The 26,027-nt window shown below is 42.1% G+C and overlaps 2 protein-coding genes across 6 annotated transcripts in view; one reads left to right on the top strand and one right to left on the bottom strand.

Moving 5' to 3' along the window:
• Positions 1–59: 59 nt before the first annotated feature.
• kcnh1a (potassium voltage-gated channel, subfamily H (eag-related), member 1a) lies at positions 60–22,334 on the top strand. 2 transcript variants are annotated; one of them, XM_088385949.1, is made up of 13 exons: positions 60–286; positions 2,509–2,535; positions 3,902–4,025; positions 6,654–6,760; positions 6,921–7,049; positions 7,907–8,025; positions 8,150–8,542; positions 12,471–12,628; positions 13,526–13,797; positions 16,479–16,678; positions 17,118–17,370; positions 18,756–18,952; positions 19,849–22,334. In XM_088385949.1, the coding sequence occupies exons 1-13, from the start codon at positions 214–216 to the stop codon at positions 20,713–20,715; spliced, it is 2,919 nt and encodes a 972-aa protein (XP_088242075.1). In that variant the 5' UTR covers positions 60–213; the 3' UTR covers positions 20,716–22,334. The 2 variants fall into 2 exon arrangements, with proteins under 2 accessions (XP_088242075.1, XP_088242076.1); XM_088385950.1 differs by lacking the exon at positions 2,509–2,535.
• hhat (hedgehog acyltransferase) overlaps positions 6,877–26,027 on the bottom strand; it is a 29,086-nt gene continuing 9,935 nt past the window's right edge. For 2 of the 4 annotated variants that reach the window (XM_088385956.1, XM_088385955.1), the window contains exon 12: positions 23,178–25,145. In XM_088385956.1, coding sequence (XP_088242082.1) covers positions 25,060–25,145 — 86 coding nt within the window. In that variant the 3' untranslated portion in view covers positions 23,178–25,059. Of the gene's footprint in view, positions 7,064–7,172; positions 7,255–12,399; positions 12,620–13,204; positions 13,298–23,177; positions 25,146–26,027 lie in introns of those variants that run through there. The other 2 variants (XR_015860628.1, XR_015860629.1) reach the window with 2 other exon arrangements.

Below are 26,027 nucleotides of genomic sequence, written 5' to 3'. Positions count from 1 at the left end.
CCAAGTCAGCATCTGAGGCGTTCTCCATCCTCCCTCCCTGCCTCCCTCCTCCTCCTGCATGATGATGATGAGGAGGAGACGCAGCACCAGCGGGCTGAGGAGCCAGCCGCCGCCGCCGCCGCACAAGCAGGACCCTCTCACCCACGCCGCGGCACCATGACGCCGGAATACCGCGCGGAGCCTCGCCCGGAAGAGGACGAGTGAAGCGGCAGGATGGCGGGGGGCCGCCGAGGACTTGTGGCCCCTCAGAATACTTTTTTGGAGAATATTGTCCGGCGCTCCAACGGTAAGCCCTGCAGCTTTCTCTCTCTCTCTCCGTGTGTGCTTGCCAGTGTGAATATGTGTGTGCGCGTGTGTGTGTTTTCTGACTGTTATTGATCCATTGAGTCTGAATTAATCCACTGCCAATGACTAATTACGGACTCTTTTTTTTTTTAATAGTGTTTCCATGAGTAAAGTTACAGTTTAAATGATGCTGCAAATCAGGAACAACCCCCACCCAAAAAAACAACCACCACACCCTGTCAGTATGGATAATTTCAAAATCACTTCTTCGAGAAAGAAATCCAGACAGACAGACATCCAGACAGACAGATGGATAAACAGACAGATAGATAAATAGATACTTTATTCATCTAAATTGTCAAAATCCATCTATTTATTTTTCCAATTGACTACGAACCCATTTGAAGAAATTTACATTTAAACAAGTTTAGATGTTTTTTTGTTCATCCCAGGTATAAGTTAATACAGTATTAAATCTAACGATGCTACCGTAATACTGATTTTGTACAATTAAAGCAAAGATGGTAACATATTGATGAATTCCTCCAATATGATGTACATTACATAATGTATACTTGGTACAATAGCTCAATTTCATTTATTTATTTTCTAAAGGGGCATTAATATAACAGTGCGTTTGAGTTTTCTTAACATGCGTAATAAGCAAAAGATTAACTGTAGGCTTCTAAGTTGAGATGACACACAGCCTCCCACAAGACAGGGAGAAATTGATGGACCAGAAATATTACCCCCCACTCCCCAAAAGACAAAGAATATCATCCCTTGCAAAATTTAATTAGAGCAACTTTTATATGAGAAGTTCTTGGAATTCTCTCAGGGAGCAAGATGGTTCCTTTACTCACTTCCATTAAAGCAATGTGTTTTTAATTTCTTGCATAATTACACAAGAGCGACACAAGTCTCTTGTGTGTCTTATACGAGCAGTATTACATATGTGCTGCACACTGTTTAACCATATGTGCAGAAGAAAGTGCTAATCGTTGGGACTCTGAAGTCGTCTGTGGTAGTTGTTAAAACGGGGTCAAGCTGTGGCGCGCCCGCGTATACCACATTGTTAAAAAGGTTGAAAAAAATTCAGGCCCAATTATCGGTATGTATTTAAATATTGAAAAGGTTGAACAGGTTAGGATTGTCGCCCCCGTGACACTTTTGCGATCAGGTCGTGAGAGAAAAAAAACTCCGTCATGTCCCATACTACTGGTGAATTGGTAAAGAAGACATGACGTTCAATAATATGACCTTTGCTAACTGATGGAAAGGGTGTGAACATAATCGTTATTCGTCCCGATTATACGTTGGTGTGGAGGTGTGAAATAGGGGGATTGCCAAAATTCACAAAAAGTGGGTGAAAATCCATCCCTTTCAAACAAAAGCCAACACGACCTTGGGCGGTCCGAGGATTAGCCGGTGCTAAATCTGGAGCTAACGGGAGCCAAGAGTGCTAATCTGAAAAGAGCGCTAGCTGCTTGGATGGATGGATGTTACAAAGTCTCTCACTCATTTGATTTTTGTTGTTGTTGTCTTCTAACATTTCATATTCATGAGTTACATTTTTTTTCTTCAATCTTGAACCATGAGTGAACTAGAAGTCCCTTGTTACGCTTAAATAGGGCCTTGAAACACGTCCGTCTAGTTATTAACACAATAAAACAAATGGTTATTTGCTAACCAGTTTGGTATAGTTCCTATCACCTTATTATATTTAACTTATCAACATTTCATTTAACAATATTGATTTTTTCAGTCTAAATGTTGGTCTAATTTCTAATGTTTAATTTACCATGCTAACCGAATAGCAGCCTTTTGTCGAAATATCAACGATCAGATTCAAGATGCTAAACAGAAAGCATCACAATCTCGGGAAAACAATTGAATGAATTAATTTGAATAATTATATGTAAGTTATCTAAAATGTTTATTATTTATGGGCACTCACATTTGTTAGCATCAGCTGGATGTTATGCTAAGGCATTAGCAACCTTGTTTGGGTTGAATTTAGTTTGTGCATGTCCCATAATTTTACTTAGTAAAAAAAAAAAGTATTGATCAGAATTTGAGCACTGTTGTCAATCCACCATTTTCAGTTTTTAGTTGTTTGTTGTCTCATCACATCCTTTTTCCTTTTTGTTATTGGTCACACATTCAACCAGATGTTTGTCATATGAATCTGTTAACTCTTGTTTTTCTTTTCACAAATTTCAGTTTGGACACTGTCACATAGACAGACAGGTACTATTATCTAAACTAGCTTCTTCTTGTTTTCTTGACACTATCTACCTTATCCCCCTTCTCATCCCAGTGTATCATTTAAATGTTCTATACCAAATGTTGTTAATTTACAAAGCATTCACCAACTATTGAGATGTAAATCATAATTTCAAATATACGTTTTAAGACAAGAGTAAGAGATTTGGATTTTCCAAGAGTAACATCCATCTGATCATTGTAAAATAACACATTGGCATGGAACATCTTGTGCATTTTATTGTGTTGTCATGTATTTCGTTGGACGTGATCATAGAAACGTGTGTTTTTGTGTGTGTGAGTGGCTTTATTACTTTAGATGTATACAGTATGTGGTATGAAATTTAAAATTTTCTTCCCTGTCCATGTGTAATTTGTGTGCATACAAGGATTTTTTTTTCCTTTTTGGTGCATCACTTGTCTATTATTTTTACACGTTATTAGCACAATCATAAATAGTACAATTTAATAAAGAATAATTTCCTTGCAAGTTTAGTTCTTAATGTGCTTATCATGTCAAGTGAACTGGTTGGTAATTCAACAAAACAAACAAATCATTTCAAAAAAAGATGAAACTAGCACATCTATGCGTTTAAGCTTTTTTTTTTCCCAGCTCCTTTCAATAAAGAAGAATTATCAATAAACAAGCTTTTAGAGTAAGCAGCAAGACGAGATATTTTACAAGATTGTCCCAAAATGTTTTTGTTAATATTCGAAGATCATACAATGACTGTTAAAGAAGTGGCAGAGCGGCACTGATTGTCTCAGGCTATTAGCATATCGACTATGAGTAAGTGTAGCTCCGAGGTGCAGCTCACCTTTTTAATATGCAAAATAGGATGCATTTAAAGCCATAGCCCTTTTTTATGACCTTTAAAAATTAATGACGGCAATTATTGATATTTGCTGACAAATGACAATTATCCCCGGTGATTCTTCTCCATTAAGCCTTGAAAAAAAAAATCACAGGCAAGCCTTTATGAACTCAACTGAGGTATTTGTGTGTAGTCTAATTTGTCCGTCTTATCTCCTAGCGTCTAATGAAGCGTCATGGACGCTAATGAATATTGATCAAGTGTGTTGGGAACTCTTAAAGCAAAGGTTAGGTAATATTGATAACTACAGACAAGCTTTAGAACACTATGCGCAAAAAAAACACAGCCAGGATTAGCAATTAGGAAGATGAATGAATGATTTTCCTTAATAGTTTCCCCCAATATTTGCTTTTGATTCCGTTCAAAGGCAACTATTTCCAACCCCCCCGAAATTTCTCTACGTATTGAGTAGATACTGGCGTTAACCCCTCAAGCCTCCTTGTGCTTTTTGTGGTTTTGTCCCTCTGGGCCACCAGACACCAACTTTGTACTGGGCAACGCGCAAATTGTGGACTGGCCCATCGTCTACAGCAACGACGGATTCTGCAAACTGTCGGGCTACCACAGGGCGGAGGTCATGCAGAAGAGCAGCACCTGCAGGTAGGCCGCAGCGTTGGTCAGCCGTTCGTCTTTTGGCGTCTATTCTGTTGGTACTCATTTTATCCGAGCATGATGGTGCAGATGTAAGCGCGGCTCCAATTAGAGAGCGGTTTTCCGCTGTTGTTGATCGGCAAAATGGAGGCCGTACGTCTCCCTCAATTAAACGATTCAGAATGAGAAGTTTTTTTTTTCCCCGACATGGATACGTGTACTTGTAGACGATTTGTTCTCACTCGTAAGACAATTCATTATACAAATTGAACATCCGTGTTTTACTCGTTATGTTTTATATGTTGGATAGATAACATTGGTTCATTAATAGTAATGTTAGCACCAAATTGTCAATTCTCGCCCAAGTTATCCTGCTGGTTCGCAGCACGGTGGAAAAATCGAGCGGCGATTGTCTTACTAGTGAAGACAAAGAGCGAACCTTAAGATGGATATCAAGGATTTCGTACGTGCAGCTGAAGAAAGGAAACACTCAATTTAAAGATTGTCATTTGGAAAAAAATCAGTGCGGCAATGAGGCGGAGCGTGCGGATGAAAAATGCGTTCTGACAACATTGAGGATCGGTTTACGCCTCCTTTTTGGGGGGCGGGACGGGGGTGCGTCGTTCGAGTGATCCAATGGAAATATTGTAAATGACAACATCTCTTAAGCCTCGGCGTAGACGCGCCCGCCGCGTGTTGACTGTAGCGTTTAACGAGTATGCCAGTAAGCGGTAAATTAATAGGATCACATCACCATGGCTTTCCGCTGCCAGATTAGCAAATGGTGTGAGATTTCTTGTGTTTTGTCACTGCCAGCATTGCTGATTTGGACCCTCGGGGGCTCCGGCATAAGCTTCAGAACACTTGCCAGGACCAACACTGAACACACTCAATAGTGTGTGTGTGTGTGCTCGGATTCGTTTTAGGTTTATTTTTAGTATTTTTTTTTGTTAGGAGGAACCAGACCTAAAATCATCTGACTGTATTACACAGATTTTTTTTTACACAGTTACACAATCAGTGGGTGGATTTTTAAAGTCACTGTTATACGCTCTAAAAATGCTGCCGCTCTAAAAATGCTAGGTTAAAAATAAACAAATTTTGGTTCAATATTTGAGCTGAAATTCAAATGTCGACTATACCTACAACAAAAACGAAGGAATTGACTTTGCCATTCCAATACTTTTGGAGGGGACTGTGGGATTTAGCTGTCTTCCACTTTTCAACACGTTCAAAGCTTTTGATGCCGGATCACTGGCAGAGCAAGAGGGGGCCCACGGGGGCAATGCCCTCCCCGCTAAAATATGCTTGGCCAGATAATTGACTTTTGGGTATTTTTGCAATTTCTTCCAAAAATTTTATTTCCCCACCTGCCCCTCATTGGGAAACATGACTCGACATCATTTTTTGAAGAATATTTGGAGTTTGTAAGTTTTTTTTTTTTTTTAAATGGATCCCCTAAGATATCTTTGCCCCCCTCAAGCAAAATAAAATTCTAGCCCCACCAGTTTGACGATGAGGCTGCAGTATAAAACATTCACAGTGTGTGCAGCTACTTTTTGATGTTTTGACAAGATGACTCCGACATGAAATGCATACTCATTTCCAACATCTGAGCCTGCTTTGCTGCGGATCAAAGATTTGTGTCCGGAGTCTCTCAGGACAAACCCGGCGGGAATTCCCGACACGCGACAAGTCAGTGGCTTGTGGAATTTTTAATTGACTTTTTTTTTTGAAGAAAGCGGTTTCAGAAAGAGAGAGGACATTTAAGAAAACATCTGGCGCTTGTCTGAGAAGTCGGCCCGCGGCGTCAAAATGTAGCCTCATTAATTAAAATTAGCTTTAGTTTTCATTTCATAACAAATCCGCCGCGTGGTATATTTAGATCAGGGCTGACGGCGCAAAAGCGCATGCATGGTGACCCGTCCTCCAGATAATGTATTCATTACAACAGGCAATAATCTTTGCTTTTTTACTCAGATGAAGACCATAAATGCTCATCTGCTCCTGCTCAATTTTTCATGCAGCAATCAGGCTCGGTACCGGCGGGTATACGTTGATGAATGGCTTGTCATTTTGGGCTTTTTGGGGGAGCAATTTAAGGAGGAAAAACTAAGTTCTACAAAAAGCATGTATCCAGATGGATTCTTTAGGAAAGAAAAAATCGTGATTGTTTTTCCATCATTTAATGAATAAAGAATGGTTTGCAGAAAAGGGAAAACAGCTTATTTTGTTAGTATATCCCTTTTGTATCAGAACAATTGGCCATTTTAGATTTTTAGGTTTAGAATAAGCTTAAAAATTTATTTGTCTCATAATCTGAAAAACAAAGAATGGTATTCTTTTTGTGGGGTTATGCTAAAATTTAATTTGTTTTGTTATTTTGAGACAGCCAAATATTATTGTTTTAATTTGGTTTTCCAGGTATTTTTTTAGATCATAAAATAACGATTAGCATACAAAAAATGAAAAAATAAAGTGATGATACATCTCATTTTTTAGACTGCCTTAATATAAAAAGTACATCAAATATTCAACAAGGGAATATTTAAAACAAAGTAACATATTAAAATATTTACTCATTCACTATTTCCCTATGAAATGTAATATTCAAATTCTCATCTTATTTTTTTGTAGCTTCATGTACGGCGAGCTCACCGACAAAGACACGACGGAAAAAGTGCGTCTGACTTTTGAGAACTACGAGATGAACTCATTTGAAATCCTCATGTACAAGAAGAACAGTAAGTACACGGTGTTCCCCTCATCATGCAAATGTGTTCCAGAATGTTCAAAGTGGACTCTGAACACTTTCCTCACTAGTCGATGCTGCATAGACATTGTTTCCACCTGTGTCGTCAGTGTGAAGTCACTTACCTTGTGAGATGATTCTTGTGCTTCTAGGGACGCCCGTATGGTTCTTTGTGAAGATCGCGCCCATTCGAAATGAGCAGGAGAAGGTGGTCCTGTTCCTGTGCACCTTCAGTGACATCACCGCCTTTAAGCAACCCATCGAGGATGACTCGTCCAAAGGTAGTGGACGCAACCTGAGAAGTTGGATTAAACTTGAAGTTACATTTCAAAGCATACAAGGTGGCCGATATTTCGCTATGACTTCAGCGCCGTATGATGGAAGTAAACTCAATCTCAACTTACTTCACAACGGTTTGGGATGATGGTGATGTTTTTCTCAAACAAGAGGCTTCAAGCTGTTAATTGCCGCTCATGCCTGAAATTTCTGTCACACAAAACAGAAAAAGAGAATTACATATTGCACTTCAAACAATCACATAACTTAAATCTGATTAGCTTAATGCTAAGACGCTAATGGGGTCATAACAATCACACATTTAAACACAAACTGTCATATGTAGACAACAATCACCGGCATATCTTCTTTATCCTCTGTGACGAATGACTAATACTATTATGGCTTACAGAGGAGCCGGATCAGACATATATGTGTATATTATACTGCCCCCATGTGGTCAAGGTGCAAAGCAAAACATTATGACAAAAACTGGTCACTTCCCTTAATCTTCTCATGTCATCACTACAATACTACAGCACTTTTTATTTTACTACTGTAATAGGTGAAAATCTGAAATGGAGATGATCGTATATCCACTTTGAGAAAAACAGGTTTTAACAAATCACAAAAAAATACCATTATGGTGTTTTTATTGCTGCTACCAGCTACTGAACGAGATCATACGGGCAGACTTTTATTTTTTGCATCAAAGTGTGTTTACCAGTGTACGGGAGATACTGACGCACTTTCAAATGATGAAATAAAGTGTAAAGAGATGAATCCTGCAGGGAGATGAGAAAAGCCAGTTGATGCGAATAGAATGCAATATGACTTCAGGCCTTCATTTGCTGTGCTGCAGGCTGGGGGAAGTTTGCGAGACTGACTCGAGCTCTGACCAGCAGCCGAGGCGTCCTGCAGCAACTCCAGCCCACCGTCCACAAAGGAGAGAACGTACATAAGCACTCGCGCCTGGCTGAGGTACCTATTTATCCATCTGTCTATAAGTGACTACCTCCTCCGAGGAAGGAGTCGGATTTGTAAAATATTTTTCTTGTAAATGTCCCAGACAGTATCAAGCATCACGACTTGCATTTGTGGACAGGTGCTCCAGCTGGGTTCCGACATCCTGCCCCAGTACAAGCAGGAGACCCCCAAGACCCCCCCGCACATCATCCTACACTACTGCCTCTTTAAGACCACTTGGGACTGGGTCATCCTCATCCTGACTTTCTACACGGCCATTATGGTGCCCTACAATGTGTCTTTCAAGACCAAGCAGAACAACGTGACGTGGTTGGTGGTGGACAGCATCGTGGACGTTATCTTCCTGGTGGATATTGTGCTCAACTTCCACACCACCTTCGTGGGGCCGGCCGGCGAGGTCATCTCGGATCCCAAACTCATTCGCATGAACTACCTGAAGACCTGGTTCGTTATAGACCTGCTCTCCTGTCTGCCCTACGACGTCATCAACGCCTTTGAGAACGTTGACGAGGTGAGCGTGTGCGAATTTAGGTTTAGGTTGGATTGAGCTATGGTTGATCCAAAGTGATCCTGGATTTTTTTTTTAGCAGCGCATTCATTCAGCATCAATACAGTTGCTCAATCACATTGAATGCATTTAATAAGCAGTCATCATATTATTTCTCCACCTTTTCTTCTTTTTGTTTTGTTGGTTTGTGAATGTCCACTTTGCTTTTTTTCTGGCGCTTTCGCATTTGGATTTTCAGATAATTGGCACATTATAATTGGGGAGAAGAAGCTTTTCCATTATTCAACAGACACACACACACACACACACGCACACACAGTGCTGTGTCATCCGTGGCCTCCAACCATTAAAACCTCAAGGCGGCTGACGGAAACAATGCATTGTGGGTAATGGCAACTGCTAACTTCAGCTCTTTTAACAATTACATGACGTCTGCAATTGATTTTCCGGTACAACTTTAATGCGACATAAACACAAAGTTATACCATGATTTAGGATTATTCCGAGCTGGGTCGAAGAAGAAAATAAATTATTCAGTCAAAGTGACAGAATTGTACCCAATTGGACGATGCCTGTTGGAGCAGAAAGGGGTCGTCCACATTAGTGGTGATTTTTTTGTAATGGCGGCAGAATTGTTGATACAGCTCTTGTGCGTCATTTTTCTAGTTGACACATCACACATATACAGTACACACACGCCTACACACACACACACCATGATTGAATTGCGCTATAGGGTTCTGAACTTTTCATTATACCAATGCATCAACTGTGTGTGTTTCCATGTTGTGTGTGCTTGTGTGTTTTCTGCCTGTGATAGCGTGTGTGTGTGTTGTAAAATGCAGTGCTAGGCATTTAGCATTGCTATACGTATGTGCGCCGGCCCTCAGGGGTGTTATCAGACACCCTAAAGGGAGCTGCATGTGTGTGCGTGAATGCATGTGCGGCATTTTGAGTGGTCGGTCTCATGTTTCCGAGCTTCAGCATCACGGATGCTGACGTGTTTAAGCATCAGGAGAACATGAGCGGTCACTTGGGGGTCGTCGACACGTAACTGGACACAATGCAGTTGCTATGCAGGATCAAATGGAAAGCAAAACAACTAAATTATTATGAAATCCACTAATATAATAATTCCTTATAATTCATTGTAATCATAATGATTTCACATGTTTTTGGCCCTCGATAAAAAGTACAAAATATTACAGTATTATTGGAAATAAAGGAAAATAATTCACACATATAACACCAATAATAAAAATAAGAATAAAAGTAGTTTTTTTAAAAGTAGAAACTTGTAAAAATAAACCTGGCAAACTAAAAAAACAACAACAAAATATTTGAAAAAAATAAAGATTTTGAATCAAAACTAATAAATATTACAGCAAACAGAAATGACAAACATATTACATGAAGAATCACATTCAACTCAATTTTATTAATGAGACACAAGTATGAATAAAGATCGGACATACCGGTAAATCAAATTAAAATTTTACAGTTGTCTTGACAATCATTCCAAATGAAAATTGTCTTAAAATTGCTCCAACTATACAAACCATACAGAAATCACAAATTCAAAATCTATTTTCATGAAGCTACTCCAACATGCAGTGTAATAATTCAACAGGGATAAAGTGACCCATCCATTTTAATCGTCACAACAATCTTTGTTGCCATGCCAAATGTTGTTGACCGGTCAGTCACAATTGCAAATTCAGAAATATTACATTGATGAACATGCTGTTTCCGAGGCAGGGTCAGCTTCTTCTCCACAATCCCTGAGGGGTCATTCTACGCCACGCTGCCAATTTCCTCCTAAATTGCTCCTGAGTTGGACGGTGACCCGCCGTCCAGTCGTGAGCCTTAATGATCCGCATGAATAACTGTGATGGCCTCCAAACAGGCAATTTGGTTATTCTTGGCCTCATCATTGTGTTGCTTTAGTAATGTTTTTTTTTTCTGTCATGTTTTTATTCATCACTTGTTGTGTATTCATTTTTCTTTTGTCTTCTTTTTCACCCCCCACTTCCCTTTTTTTGTTATTTGCATGCCCCCTATCCCCTCACCCCTACTTTGCTCTTGGCCTGTTTGCATGCACGGGACGTGACGTGGGAAGAATTGGAACCGGCGAGCTGTCACTCAAGTAGGCTTCTCTTTGATGAGAATATGATAATGAACAAGTTGGTCTTTTTCTTGTTTTACACACACACGCACACACACCGTAGACCTTGCAATGTCACTTGTCAGATTGTGCAACAGTTCTGAATTCAAATGACTGGACTACGCTGCTTAGTTTTCCTGTGAAAACTTAAAAAGACAGGAGGCTCCAATATATACGTAATATTCATACTTATGAGCTGCATTGGACTTGATGTGAAAAGTCACATGGTTAAAAAAAAAATCTACGCTACACCTGAAGAGAGTTCCTTGTTCCAAGGACAAAATTAAAAATGCGTGAAGAAGTAAACAGATGTCTGATCTGGCAGCCCAGAGCTCGCAATGGGTCCCTGCTGACGACGTTGAAAACAAATAAGACTTTTTTTTCATTCTCAAATGGCTGCGTGGTGTCCCACAGCAGCAGGACAGTGAAACTTTAAAGCAAACATTGCATCAGCTTCACGCTGCGACGCATTTATGACCAACACAGCAAATATTCGAACATTTCTAACAAACATTTGGGAATACGTCTACTTGCTATCAAAGCCAATTTGTCTTTTAATAGCAAGTAGCAATACGCTAAGTATGATCACGAATCACATGGTGCGGTTGACACGACTCATCGTGCTTGCAAGAGGAGAACGTAGACAAGCACCCAAGGACAATTTCAAGTCTTCCATGAAGCCAATGTACGTTTTAAGAGGTAACCAGATGAGTGAGAAATGCAAATTCTAGACCGATTCAAACCCAGGCAGACGTGCTAGCCACTATTTCATCAAATCCGATTATTTTCCATCATTTCCTTTGGGAGGGAAATGTTTTCCAAATCAGTTCTGTCATCTGGTATAATTGAATTTTTGCTCCTCTGAGTGATTTTCTTTTTGAGAGGGCGATGTGTCCGTCAGAAGCCAAATAGCTCGGATCAGGTAACGGGCCAGCGCAGCAGTCGTACGGGCTGCACACCGCCAAGCATTAGCCCGATCGATACGCCTCCCTCTCATACAGACACACACTCGGATAGTCAAGTGTGGGCAATGAGTCTCTGATGCTGTGCGGGGATTGTGCGTGTCCGTTTGAATCACTGGTGGTGGGTGTTTGGACAAATCGCTGAGTCGACATTGCGGTCCGAGCTGTAAATTTTCCGCATGGTTTTTTTAATTGAATCACTTTCATAATACACACAGACAGTGTGTGTGTGTCTGTGTGTGTGTGTGTGTGTGTGTGTGGCTATCTAAGCATTTGCATAGCCATTCATGTTTGCAGTTATCTATTAACGCAATGTGACGTCTATTACGCTGTAAGTGTCAGAGCCTGTCGTTTGAAAGGAATGTGATATAGTAATTTATGTGGCAGGATGAAGAGGCTTGGAATACAATGTGGAACCTCCAAGGGAAAAAAAAAAAACACTTTAATATCCTACTAGGGCTTGGTGATATCTATATTCCATAGAATTTTTGTCCGTTTTTTCTCCTTGCCTATCATAAAAGTTACATTGATATTAATCAAAACAAGTATTGATTTGGTTTTATTGCTTTTATATTTATAAAGTGCTATTTTCCTTATATTATAGAAACATTACAAACATTATTTGGGCGAGCTGGCTGGAACAGATTAATAGCATTCCCACTCATTTAAATAGGGAACAACGATTTGACTGCTGTAGATGGTTATCTTAGCTTATCTTAACATGATTCTCTAGTCATTTGTGTGTTGAGGGTACAACTTTTTAAGATTAACAAATGTTTTCTTTTCCATTTGTCTCCGGCCGCAGGGTATTAGCAGCTTGTTCAGCTCCCTGAAGGTGGTGCGGCTCTTGCGTCTGGGCCGAGTGGCTCGCAAACTGGACCACTACATCGAGTACGGCGCCGCCGTGCTGGTTCTGCTGGTGTGCGTGTTTGGTCTGGCCGCTCACTGGTTGGCCTGCATTTGGTACGTATGTACATCCAGTACGTTTAATCATCCCCTCAGCCAATTGTCACAACAAGACCACCCATTCAGCTAATTATGTACTCATCAGAGGCTGCGTTTGTTTCAGTATCTTACACATACATTTTTACCCTGCCGAAAATTCGTTTGTTCTAATTTGATCTATTTCAGTTTTTCACATTTATTTTCAGAAATTAATATTGACTCGAGGTAATAATGCACTGAGCATGGCTTGCTTTATTTTGAAAATGTTTTTTTTTATTATATATTTTTTTGCCGCAATTTCATCAGTCAACTATTAAATAAATCTCTTTTAAGAGAAATTAAATTGCATAAATAAAAAAGGACTTTGATGATTTTAATGCTCAGTGGGCTGGATTAAAGAAGTTGGCAATGCTCTTTAGTTGACATGCAATAATTCCTTTGGGCCGAGTGTACCTAATAAAACGTCACAACGCATGAATCCCAGCCCCGGTAAAAATAGCTGCTGCGCGGATTCCCACAGTGCGGTGGTTGCTATGGTCGCACCGCAAGCTCATGAGGAAAAAATAAATAAATAAAAAGGTTAACTGCCTTTACCTTGGATGACAGCGACGTTGTCACTTGAAATCTCTCTTCAGTTTCGCCTGTTTTCTTTTATGGCACATCCTCGGGGTGTGTCAGTGTGTGAAACTAAAAATGAAATAAGACTTGATAGAAGTGCTGCATCATCACTTTTTAGCCATCGAGCTTTCTGAATTTACAAATGATTGAACTTCTAAAACATGTGCATGCACATGTGACCGAGACTTCATTTCCACTAACACCCAGGCTAAACTAGTTAGTCAATTAAACGAGATCAATTCATTAAAAGTGGTCAATAGGTTAGTTAATTAACTCAACTTTTGCAATCGACGGCAGGTACAGCATCGGCGACTACGAAGTGATCGACGAGGAGACCAACATCGCCCGCATGGACAGCTGGTTGTACATTCTGGCCGAGGCGGTGGGCAGGCCTTACCGCTTCAACGCCAGCGGTTCGGGCAAGTGGGAGGGCGGCCCCAACAAGGACTCGGTCTACATCACCTCGCTCTACTTTACCATGACCAGCCTGACCAGCATCGGCTTCGGCAACATTGCGCCCACCACGGATGGAGAGAAGATCTTCGCCGTGGCCATGATGATGATCGGATGTGAGTCTAACGTTTTGCTTGGCGGTCCTATTTAGGGATTCTGAGATTTGTTCGAGCCAGGTTTTGGGTTTGAAGACAAATGTTCAAATGAGGGTGTCAAGCCTGAAAATTGTACTTAAGTATTTGCACTTGGTGTCTTCCTTCAAATGCAAACAAGCAGCGATACTTTGAATACAGCCTGGTGTCTGTCGACATGTGACAGTTGGCCTTTAGCGTCTGTGTTATTCTTGCCTTCATCGGGCTCATTAGCTCCAGTCGGCCCCGCTGCTGAATTATTAAGATGTGCCGATCGTGATGCATGGCTCGCCTCTCATAAAAACGTCTCGTAAAAAATAATACCAGCAAGAAGGCAGAGTGCAGGCTGGAGAGAAGCGTTTTGAGATAATATGGACGGTTTTACGCTGAGCGCAGCTACACTGAAGGGGGATAAATCCAGACAAATGCTTTTGATGGGATGCGAAGAAATACTAAAATGATTATGGCTCTCAGTAGAGTGCATACATCCACCAAGGACGAACAATCTTAATTTAGATGGAACGCCTTCCTCGTATGCCTGAAAGTTGTCATTAAGATGATTAATGTGCTGAAATGTCTGGAATCCGAAAAAAAATGTATGGAGCAACATTCTTGAGTTGAGGCTTCATGACAAAATTGTTGAAAAGTTAATATCATGCCAATTTTATGTTATCTGAGGAAAAACAAAATTGGCCAAAAGGATGTGCCCGTTAAAGTAAATATGAAATAAGTTTGTCATTTAGAAATATTTCAAGTCTTGGACACAGTTGAACTAATCAGGCATATTTCTACATTTTTATGTTAAAATAATTGATAAATTCATGAAATTCATTATGCAGAGAATTTGAGGGAAAATAGGAAACATTTTAATTTAAAAAAACAATGCTTTGGTTTTCATCTTTTACATACAAATTTTCTTTACCATTTATGCACAATACATTTTCATTGACTCATCATTTAGCTACGTTTTTAATTTTCCTCAGTGTTAATGTGTTAATTGGGCCTAATGTTACTTCAAATATGGTTTTAATGTACTTTGTTACCTTTTCAATGAACACTTAGGCCTACGATCTACTTTTGCACTCTGTTAGAATTTTTATGAGGTGGTAAATGGTATCAAAAGTTTGGTTTAGTGCTTTGCTTTCATATTGGAAACTTTTCCATCTCTGTTTGAGACCTCCAACATCTTGCCGCTTTCCTTGAAACGATGGCTTATGTTAAAAGTCTTAACTGCCAGGAGTGTGTCGAATTTTTTCCCCCAGCATGCCGCATAGTGTCGTGATGCCATTTACGCGTGACCGCGTTAGCCCATCAAGCCATCGCACCTCCGCCGACAAGAGACCGATTATCCTCCCCCTCCCATCCTCGCCGAAATAGTTTCAACAGAAATCATGCCGTTAATGCATCATTGGGCCCCCAGCCCCGTGAGTATGTGCATGTCGTTGCAATTAGACTTGTCGTCCGTTTGTGCTTGGCTATAAAATATGGATGCCCTGATACTGTTCTATTTTTAACATCTACGCTGGATACCGGTGCTGCCAGCAGAAGATCACAGCGCGAAGAGGGGATCCGGGCGGGGGGGGGAAGGAAGACGAGGAAGCGAGGTAGAAGGGGAGTGCTATGTATATGTCTTGTTGCCATGGCAACTCTTGCTTGGGGCTGACAACTAACTGTCTTCAAATGACTTCATAGATCCGCATTGTTAGCATCTTCTTCCAAGTCCAACCTTGTAAACATCTTGTTATCTTTGTTTCGTCGGTATGCCGCTGGCTTTATATGACCTGCTCCATCTTCAACCAAGTATAAAAGGCGCTTGGCTTATGACCTAGTTGGTTTTGCGAGTTTAAAATCGGGGCGCAGTAAAGTTTGGATGCTCGGATTGGTGACATATTTGCCGTTTTGCATTGCAAAAAGTCAAAATTCTCCTAAATTCAGCATTTCAATCTTAAAAATATTTTCCAATTTCTGATGATCTTTGTTCATTGATACAATCTAATCAGCTAGATGCAGCCATAAAAGAGTCAACGAATAATCACATCACTGTTCCGATACAAGAAACAATTCACAACAGCTGCATCTGAACAATTTGCGAAATAAAAAATACAAACAGATGAAAAGACAGTCAAAAGTTTGAAACTTTAAAGCAATTCATTTTGCCCCGCGAGAGGGTTATACAAGACTCTTTTTCGCTTCCCTTTGTCTTTCCAAAGTACGAGACGCGATGTCGGATAACACGAATGAGCGTCGAAGGTCATCCTCGGGGGGGTTTTGGAGTACTTTTTAATTAGCGATATTGTGTTGATCGCACTTTTGATTGCACGGCGCCAACAAACACAACACAGGTTACTGTCATCAGCATCAGAGGATAATTGAAATGTGCGGCTGGCGTGCCTCCTCGCCGACCCTCGTCGGAGAAGGGCTAATTAGGCCTTCACGCACACACGCATGTATACGCACAGCAGCCGCTTTGATCCCCGCACACACGCATGAAACGATGCCAGCCAGCTGTTGGAGATGCTTCAACAACCCAGCTGCCCTCCACGTCTCCATTTCGTTTCTCACCAACTCACCCGAATTGCCGTGTGAGCGGTAAAATGTTTAACCCCCATGTTAGGTTAAATTTATGATTCCCTAAAAAAGAATGACTTTCTTCAACTTTCCCACAGCTCTCTTGTACGCTACCATCTTCGGTAACGTGACCACCATCTTCCAGCAAATGTACGCAAACACCAACCGCTACCACGAGATGCTCAACAGCGTGAGGGACTTCCTCAAGCTCTACCAGGTTCCCAAGGGATTGAGCGAACGGGTTATGGACTACATCGCGTCTACCTGGTCCATGTCGCGGGGCATCGACACCGAAAAGGTACGTGCCGGCGACTCTCGATGAATGTGTTGAGCTATCGTCATGAGCTAAGCCCAAACATTAAAATATTGGATTTGGGTATTTTCTGTCTTCCGTCTAAGAAATGCACATTGGGTGGTTTAATGCCACCCAAACAAAACATACGGCGTATTTATTCATGGGCGCCCGTGAGGATGCCAGGACGTGAGACTCTAAATATGGCGCCTAATCCATCCGTGACATTCATCTTCAAAGAGATTAGTTTGAAAGGCAGAACGCCCATTGGAACAATACGGCCAGCAGGTGTTTACAGTCCTGCCGAGCAATTTAGTGTTGTTGTTGTTAAAGATAATCTCGTTTTGTGTGTTTTGATAATGTCACGCATTGGATTATATCATTTTGAGAAATCGATATTGTAGCCTAGCTGTTATAATCCAGATGATTTTTTGTTGCTTTTCAGGTGCTGCAAATTTGTCCAAAAGACATGCGAGCAGACATCTGCGTCCATCTCAACCGCAAGGTGTTCAAAGAGCACCCGGCCTTCAGACTGGCAAGCGATGGATGTTTGCGGGCACTGGCTATGGAATTCCAGACCATTCACTGCGCGCCCGGTGACCTCATCTACCACGCGGGCGAGAGTGTGGACAGTCTCTGCTTCGTAGTATCGGGGTCATTGGAAGTCATCCAGGATGACGAGGTCGTGGCCATACTGGGTGAGTTTGGCTTTTTCAACTGGACATATTAGTGGAAATTGAAAATTCGCTTTGGATAAACACAGAGGACCTCTTTTAAGAGAACCAGAGGTCAAAACAGATAAACCACAAATGTCCCTAATAATGTTTATCTCAAAGCGATTCAATCGATGATTTGCAAGAACACCAGAAGCCCTTTAGTCGTATTTCCAAAACTTCGTTCCTTATTCTGCCCTACCAGCACCTTTTTTTAAAAATGTTCCCGACTATTTTGAAAGGCCAGCAGCTTGTTGTTTTCTGAGTCATAAACTTGCACTTTAGTCGGGTAGAGTCAGCACACATGGTTTGTTGGCAGTTTGAAGACACTTTGTTCTTTAGTTCTCGATCCTGGAGGTGTTATTTGGATCGCCACCAACTGTCCAAATCAAACCACATACCTGAATCGAATAAGACACAAGGGAACTGTTTTGAAATAAAATTGTCTCCTTTAAATCCCAGTAATATGTTAGCGGCTTACAACTTGATCGATTATTTCACCACATGATTGATTGAGCCGATACGCTCGGTGGATCCGTTCAAAACGTCCTGCCGTCGCATGTTTCTAATAAGCTTTCTTGAAAAAGTCAATGCGGACCCCACGGGTCCAGCCTCCAGCGATAAACAAGTTACACCCGTGGATCAAAATCTCATTAGCCTAATGGTGCTGCAGAACGCACACAGAACAGAAGATAACGAAGCCCCGCAAGGATGTGGACAAGATCTCATCCCTAGGGTAGGGGGAAAAAAAAAAGATGCCGAGCTGATCCAACCTGCCAACTTTATGGTGGGGGAGAACAGACCTCTTGTTTGGTTGCTTACTCAAGCGGAATCTCTGTTGAGATTTGTATTGTCATGGATATTTATTGGAAATGCAGCGTGACCGAATGATTTTTGAGAAGAGACAGTCGGTAGGCAAGAAGAGCACAACAAAAGCGACCATATATGACAATAGCGGTGAATGTTTAGGTTCGTGAGGAACGAGGAAACAGACAGCGGTTCAGAATCGAGGAATCTGTTCTCGATTGCCTTATCTGGATCAACAAAGGTTTAAAAAAAAACCTAGAGAGGACGTCAGGTGACGAATTGGAAATAGGACGAGACAGGATACAGGAAGCAAAGGACAAGACAGGACGAAGCAGAGCACGACAGTGGAAGTGATCCAGGCGTGTGTTGGAATTGGCGAGACGGAGGCAAACACTCCTTTAAAGAATGCTAGTGCAAATAAGAGGAAAGCCCAGGAGCATAATCCTACGAGCGGTGTAAAGCAATTAGACGGTGGCTCTTGTAGCGAGAGGCAAAATCCCATAAGCGTGTCTCTAGGGAGACAAAATATCCAGCTTGAACGTCTTTCTTCGTTTGCCTCGCAGGCAAGGGGGACGTCTTCGGGGACGTCTTCTGGAAGGAGGTGACGCTGGCTCAAGCTTGCGCCAACGTGCGCGCTCTGACGTACTGCGACCTCCATGTCATCAAGCGCGACGCCCTGCAGAAAGTGCTCGAGTTCTACACGGCCTTCTCTAATCACTTCTCCCGCAATCTGCTGCTCACTTACAACCTGCGCAAGAGGGTGAGTGACGTTACCCTCCTGCACCCAACATCACGCAGCGTCCACGACACCGAACGAGTTCCGCCGCGTGCAGAAGGACAGCGACTGTAAATTGGCTCCGTATATTAAAGCCTCCTCCCCATCCTTCAAGTCTGAATTGAACAAGCGCAGTTGTGACCAATCATTACCTCATTCATATTAAGGTCACCCTGCCCAAGAGAGAGCGAGGCTGAGATTGAATTGCCGGCCTATGAAGAGGCAATCTCATCTGAGGCACTGAAATAACGCTTGGCCAACAGCGGGAGGGGGCAGGGGGGGGGGGACTATGGGTTTTGTTGCGCCGCCGCCGCGCCCTGCTGGGAAATCCTGAGGTGGATTGAATAACTGCTCACCGAGGTTGTATTGGCCACCGATGACATCCTGAGCCCCCGATACGCTTGTTGGTCGAGTGAGACTTGACAAGAAAAATGGTTGTGGTTCACTGCTTTCGGCCCATTCGGCTTCATGTTCAGCATGTTGGCACACGCACAGAAACCTTCAGCTTTGTCAAAACGCTGGAACTTTGCCCGTGTTGATCTTGTGCCAAATGACCTCAAGGAAAACGCGGTTCTCTATGTCTTAAAGGGGACGTCGTGTGGAAAAACTGACTTTTTAATAGCCTGGGTAGAAATAGTTGGGTCTCTGGAGCGCCCCTCTACCCGTCACGGTTATCCTATCGTCGGAATCTAATATCGACTCATGCCTAGTCTCTTATTTTTTAGCATGATAATAGACGGCAAAACTCAAAACTAATTGCAATTTCTCCCATTGTCGCAGCCTGAATATATTTTAGACATCACACCTGATGCCAAAATGAATGCAGATGCCTCTGATGCTGTAATTACCCCTAAATCAAAGCGGGCTAAATTCTTTTTTAGATGGTCTTCCGAAAAATCAGCGACGTGAAACGAGAAGAAGAGGAGCGGCAGAGGCGGAAAAACGAGGCCCCGCTGAACTTGCCGCCCGACCACCCGGTGCGCAAACTCTTCCAGCGCTTCCGGCAGCAGCGGGAGGCTCGCACGGCCACGGACAAGCCCAGCGAAGACAACGACATCGAGAAGGGGCCGGTCTACGTGGACGTCCCCAAGACCGCCATCATCACCACTACCAGCATTGTGACGGTAACAGAAAGCCCGGCGACGCCTTCGTCGTCCGCGCACGAGGCGTCGCACGCGCCCCCCGGCTGCGGCCCTTCGGACAAGGTGAAGCTACAGGTGCCACCTCCCGCCTCCTTGGTGGGCGGTCGGGCCGCCGAGCCGGGCAAAATCAAAGGCTGGGGACGCTTTAAAGAGTCCATAGCGAAGCCGGACAACTGGAAAACGGTGTCCAAATCTGAATCCATGGAGACATTACCGGAGCGGACCACGGGCCACGAGTCGCAGCTGTCCCTAAAGAAGACGGACTCGTGCGACAGCGGCATCACCAAAAGCGACCTGCGCCTCGACAAAGTCAGCGACTTCCGCCTGACGCCGCAGGACCGCAGTCCCGTGCAGCCGCCCGAAACCAGACGTTCCTTCTACCCCATCCCTGAGCAGACCCTCCAAGCCTCGCTTCAAGAACTCAAGCTGGAGCTCAAGGACGACCTGAAGAACCTCAACGTACGAATGTCGGGCCTGGAGGCTCAGCTCGCCGAAGCTCTGCAGCTCCTGAAAGCCAGGACGCCCATCACAGGCTCCCCGCAAGGTCTTTTTGACATTTCCAGACCCGCCTCGCCTGAAGCTGACAAGGAGGACATCTTTTCTTGAGCGCTAGAGGGACATTTTACTCTCAATTTAGCTGCAATCCGGTAATGGCCGCATTACTACGGGGATAGCTGAGTCTGCACTGGCATAGGGGGGTTGCCTTTTAGATTAGGCATCTGGGCGTAGTCTTGTAAAGACACGCAGGCCTCCAGCGCAGGAACGCGAATGCCACGGCCGAGATACTAAGGCGGAAACCTAGCACGGGTAAACCTGAACGGCTTTTTATATGTAGATACCGAGCACGGCGCTCGAAACGTTTGAGAGCTTGGAAGTAAAACGGCATGACCCAACGTTGTACGCTTGTACGATTCCTTGCATGTCACATCAAGTATAAACCTCACGTTTTCTCAAAGTTAACATGACGAAGGAAGAGTGATTGTGAAAACAGGGTAAATGGCTCCAATGATAACTTTAGCCTTCTTTCTACCGGTGTGGTTTGAATATGCATCGTGTCGATTGAAAAGACGATCTTTAGTGAGGTTAACGGATTGGAAGGGCGACAGAACGCTGGACGTAATTTACATTTTGACGGGCTGATTAACTGACTAGCAGGCTAGCCATTAGGTTTTGCCAAATTACTCAAAGTAAGATAACATTTTATGGATATCTATAAGATAATGTCTTCCACTAACTCGATGATCGAGGTCGTTCCCAGTTAAGAATTCGTTCGGGATTCGCTACTTGCTGTAGCAACCTTGATGACATCAACTGGATTTATCCTCCTTAACCACAGATTGCGTTCGATTAATATCTAATTTTTAAAGGAAATCAGTTCGGTCATGTCAGTGGTTACCAATCATTTTTCTGCCGCCCGGAAGTACCGGGAGGCCTATTGGGACCTATTGTTTACAAACGTGAAGCGGTACTCCACGTGCCTCGACGGGTTTGATTAAGCGAGGTTGTTTGCGTGATTAGAGGACTGTCGAGACTTTCGCCCTTCGCGCTTGATGTACACATTTTATTACGGCGGTGAGCAGCAGTTGTTGTGATTAACAGTTTCAGAGGGAAAGATGCTTAATGATAAATGGAACGCGGTTCTGATCGTGGGGTGGGTGTTAAGATCCCACTGGAACACTACGAGAACCACATACAGAACTTAATTTCACATAGCATGAACAACATGCATAATCAGACAGATTTATATATTACTATATATTATTTCCACTATGAATCTTAGTGCAGGTTACAAATGTTCTTATAGAGTGTGAGGTGGGGGAGATGCATTTTTGGGGAGAAACATAATATATTTCTATTTTGTGCCACTGGTTTGCATGCAGGCTTTGTTCAAAAAAAAAAAAAAACTTCCTGTGGGATAAGTTGAATTATTCCTGAGGTTAATACCAAATATGTTTGCAATGCAGTTGACCTCTTTTTGGTGGGTTCTATTGTAATGTTATACAGGAAGAAATCAGGTTAACAATCATTTGCAATTTGAGGATGACAACAGCAACAAAAACAACAACAATAAACAACAAACCAAGAAATGAACTTGACTATGCGGCAAATCATCTCCACACAAAGTATTTTTTTTTATTCTCCCAAATATACACAACCACTGTATATGAAAATGAAAATTATTTTGTATGAGGATTTTATGATTAAAAATAAAAATGTCCCTGTAACGAATGGTATTTTCTTCAGAGACTGTCCACCTAAATAAAAATTATGTCTACATATAAACTAGCGTATGTGCTCTCTTTCAAGTCCTTATTTATATTTTATATTTATTTTGAAGTTTAATGAAATAGAAATAGACGGGAATTAATGTGGAAAAACACTTTTTTGAACATCCAGGAACATTTCTCCTCACAAATGTAAATCCTAGACTCAAACAGTAATTCTACATATAAAGTTATGTTTGTAAAATTAACATTAACCAATCATTTATTTTAACACTGTTTGTATTCCCAAAACCCCAATTTTTTTTTATATCCTCGATTTGTTGTGGTAACTCGGTCCACTCTCACTTTGTCCTTTTTCCGTGTCAAAGAGGAAGCGTTGTACTTAAATTATTCATGATATTCATATGGATAATTTATGTTTTTGACATGACTTGTTTTTTATCAGGAAAGGATGCAGCAAAGAGGAAAAAACACACTTTACTTCCTCTTTGGTCCATCAAAAATTTAGCTGACTAAAAATAGAGAGGCTGGTCTGTTGTCAGAGGCGGCAACTCATTTGTGGCCGCATGAAGAAAATAACCTCAATAAATTGATAAATAAATAATTTCATTTATAATGTGGAAGCACGCAAAAAAAGGAACGTCCTTCGCTCCCCGCCAATATTAATTTTTATAAAAGCTTCGACGAGGCTTGTAAGAGTAATCCAAGACATACTGAATTTAATCATGGCTATTTGAAATGAATTGATTGCTTCTGGGTGTAAACTGGGGATTAACATGTGACTAATTTCATTACGTATAACCTCTGAATGTCACTGAATGACACAAGGAGACAACTTGCCAATTGGATTACGGGCAACCTTTTTATTTATTCACTTTGTATTTGCAGTTTTTAGTGGAGGTGGCAAAAGTACTGACTCTGTCAGCAGTGAGATGATTAAATGATTCATGAGCAACTAATTGATTCATAATAATGTTCTGTTTTTGAATACAGTGATGGAAATTCAAACATCAATTAATCAACAAAGTAATTCATATTTGATTAGTAAAAGATTCTTAGTTGCAGCCCAACAGGAGGAGTACAAATTTTAAGTTGAGCAATTAAACGACATAGTTGAAGTTTTGCTGTTGTCAATAAAATTACAGTGTTAGGTCCTCCTAAAAAAATACAAGTCGTGATTTTTTACAGTATGACGAGCAATGACACAAAATGAATGACAGGGTACACGATGACTGCAGTCTGTGTGAGCGCAGCCCGACCCTCAGGGCGACGCCAAAATGTAACTCAGCAGGTTTTCATTTTCCCCGACGATCTCCTTACCGAAGATAAAGCTCACACTTTGCTGCTCCTTTTAAGAGGATTGGACACTGATCCCCGGCTCAGTGTCGCAGACGCAATCATCCCCGACGGCGCACATCAACTAATGGAAACTTAAAAGTACCGCTCGTCGCTTTGGATTACAACCGAGTTTTTTTCAACCAGGCATTTAACTTTCATTTTGTTACTCTGTCGAATTAAAGTACAGATATTGGAGATGGCCCCTTCCAAAAACAGGCATTTAAACATTTTAATATGCTCACCTACATTAGACGGCTTCATAGGTTCTGAGTGTTTCGGGTGTGTTGAGCGGTTAATATGCCCAAATAATAAAAATAAAAAACAGTTTGATGCCTATTTTTTTCCAAAACAGAAAGTTTCCACTGCAAAAATGAGATGAGACCAAAACTGACATGCTCGAAAACGCAGTTTTATTCTGAGCTAACCATACAGTGGGCTATTGATGATTGTGTGCGACGTCCGTAGCATCCAATCTTAGAGGTAGATTATTTGGACACTGACAAACATGACAACAACTAAATGGCTGACTTTGAGTGTGATTTTGGCTAGAAATGTTCTGCTTGACTCAACTACCCTCCCAAAGCAATTAGTGTGAGCATTCCAGAGGATAAATGCCGTCCATTAAAAGCGCCCGGCGGCTGCCCGGCTGAAACTCTTCAGTAATACATCTCGGGATATTAGCATCAGCTAAATTACATGTGGAGGGCCAGTAACGACACTCGTGAAGCCAATGCTGCCGTCGCCAGGGAGCAGAAGCTTTTTTTCACTTTTTACTGAGTCACATTCGGTTTTTAGTGAACCCCGGCTATTCGTTGAGGATACACATTGAGTAAAAAATGCGGCAATTGACGTCAATGCCTATAATGATAGTTTGGTCATCAAACACTTTATCGTTTCAAATTCATTAATAGATAATTTGCTAGTGAGCAGATCAAAAACATGCATATACAGAAATGACTCATAACTTCTGCTAATTGTCTAGATTAATCTTGGCGTGATATCATTTAACCGTACATGCTTGACACCAATTACTACGTTCCTATTTGCATGACAGAAATTGTTTCTCTAAACTTTATAGGCTTTAATTTCTATTTTTTTCTTCATGGCTTGCATGAAGATGAAAACAATTTGGAGATAAATTTATTTCACAGTGGCGACATGATGGTAATTTTCAAATCATGTGACTTTATGTGAAAAACAAGTAAGCCATCCCATAATATTACTGCCCAAAATCCTAACCTGCAGATAGGTGGGTGTTGTCTCTGCTTACCGCTCGACTTCAGCCGCCGTTTCAGTCGGGTTGCATGGCGGCGTGCCAGGTTCTGAGCGTGGTTCTGGCGCAGGGTGAGTTTTGTTCTTTTGTGCTGCGTTGCAAAGTCAAGGTGACTCACGGTGGGTGAGAAGCCCACTCCAGTCCCACCTGGGCGAAGCAATAGAGGAAGGCCAGCATGGGCGGCGCGACCGTGGACCAGCCTGGAATGGGAGAGAAGCGTAAGGAGAATTTCAATTCTTTTTTTGCTTTTGAACATCAATGTAGCTAATGAGCCTACGTGTTGTGTTTGTGTTCTATTTATAGCCGGCAGGAACAGGTAACGCCAGCTGTTAGCAGCTCCTCCAGAGCTGGCTGGCTTCCCTGCAGGAACATGCACCTGCAGCCACAACACCTTTTTACACTTTCATTTCCATTTGCTGTCACTTAACACCTTTGCAAAGATCTGGTGACCGACCCTCAAAGGAGAGCCCCGCTGTGGTGCGGAGACACCCCAGTGTTTTGTCTTCGCACGTTTATAAGCTTCAAGACAACCGCTAAATATGCCAAACGTGTGTACAGTGACTTGTGAAAAAATTGTGGTCCATGAGCTGGCAGGTTTCCACCCACCGACACGACACAACGGGTCAGAAACAATAAATATCCAATTTCCCCCTACTGATTGCTTCTGTGGCTTTAATCAAGTGGTTCCTTAATTGCGCCACAGCTTCTTTTTCCCTTTCTGCCGCTTGATTAACTCTTCTGTCACGCAGGCCACTCACCGGAAGGACCAAGCGCACCGTTAAAAGCGGCGTCGAGAAATAGAGGACCAACGATATTCAAAGAATCTACAGAAATGACGTTAATTTCCCAGCTAGTAGTGCTACCGAGGTTGGTAGCTCTGATGCTATTGTTCATACACGAACACCCATTGGAATACTGTTGCTCACCAGAACAGCAGCACCTCGGCACATAAATTTAAGAAGTGCAGTCTCCATGTTGATTGTAATACAGAATAATTTATCGCTTGTGATTGTTAAAGAACTTTTCTGAATGGAGATCAGTGTCAAATGATGGATTGTATTCGTTATGTCTTCATTTGTGAT

The sequence above is a fragment of the Syngnathus floridae genome, chromosome 9 (assembly GCF_059516105.1).
Source record: "Syngnathus floridae isolate MCC-2025c chromosome 9, RoL_Sflo_1.0, whole genome shotgun sequence".
Taxonomy (NCBI): domain Eukaryota; kingdom Metazoa; phylum Chordata; class Actinopteri; order Syngnathiformes; family Syngnathidae; genus Syngnathus; species Syngnathus floridae.
The sequence above is the reverse complement of the archived record's forward strand: the minus strand, read 5'-3'. Positions and strand labels throughout refer to the sequence as shown.

Bases quoted from the DNA above. Each gene is read 5' to 3' on its own strand.
- kcnh1a (XM_088385949.1), top strand. From the start codon at position 214: ATGGCGGGGGGCCGCCGAGGACTTGTGGCCCCTCAGAATACTTTTTTG. The intron at 7,050-7,906 runs GTAGTGGACGCA...GCTGTGCTGCAG, and splicing joins CGAGGATGACTCGTCCAAAG to GCTGGGGGAAGTTTGCGAGA. The intron at 8,543-12,470 runs GTGAGCGTGTGC...CTCCGGCCGCAG, and splicing joins CCTTTGAGAACGTTGACGAG to GGTATTAGCAGCTTGTTCAG.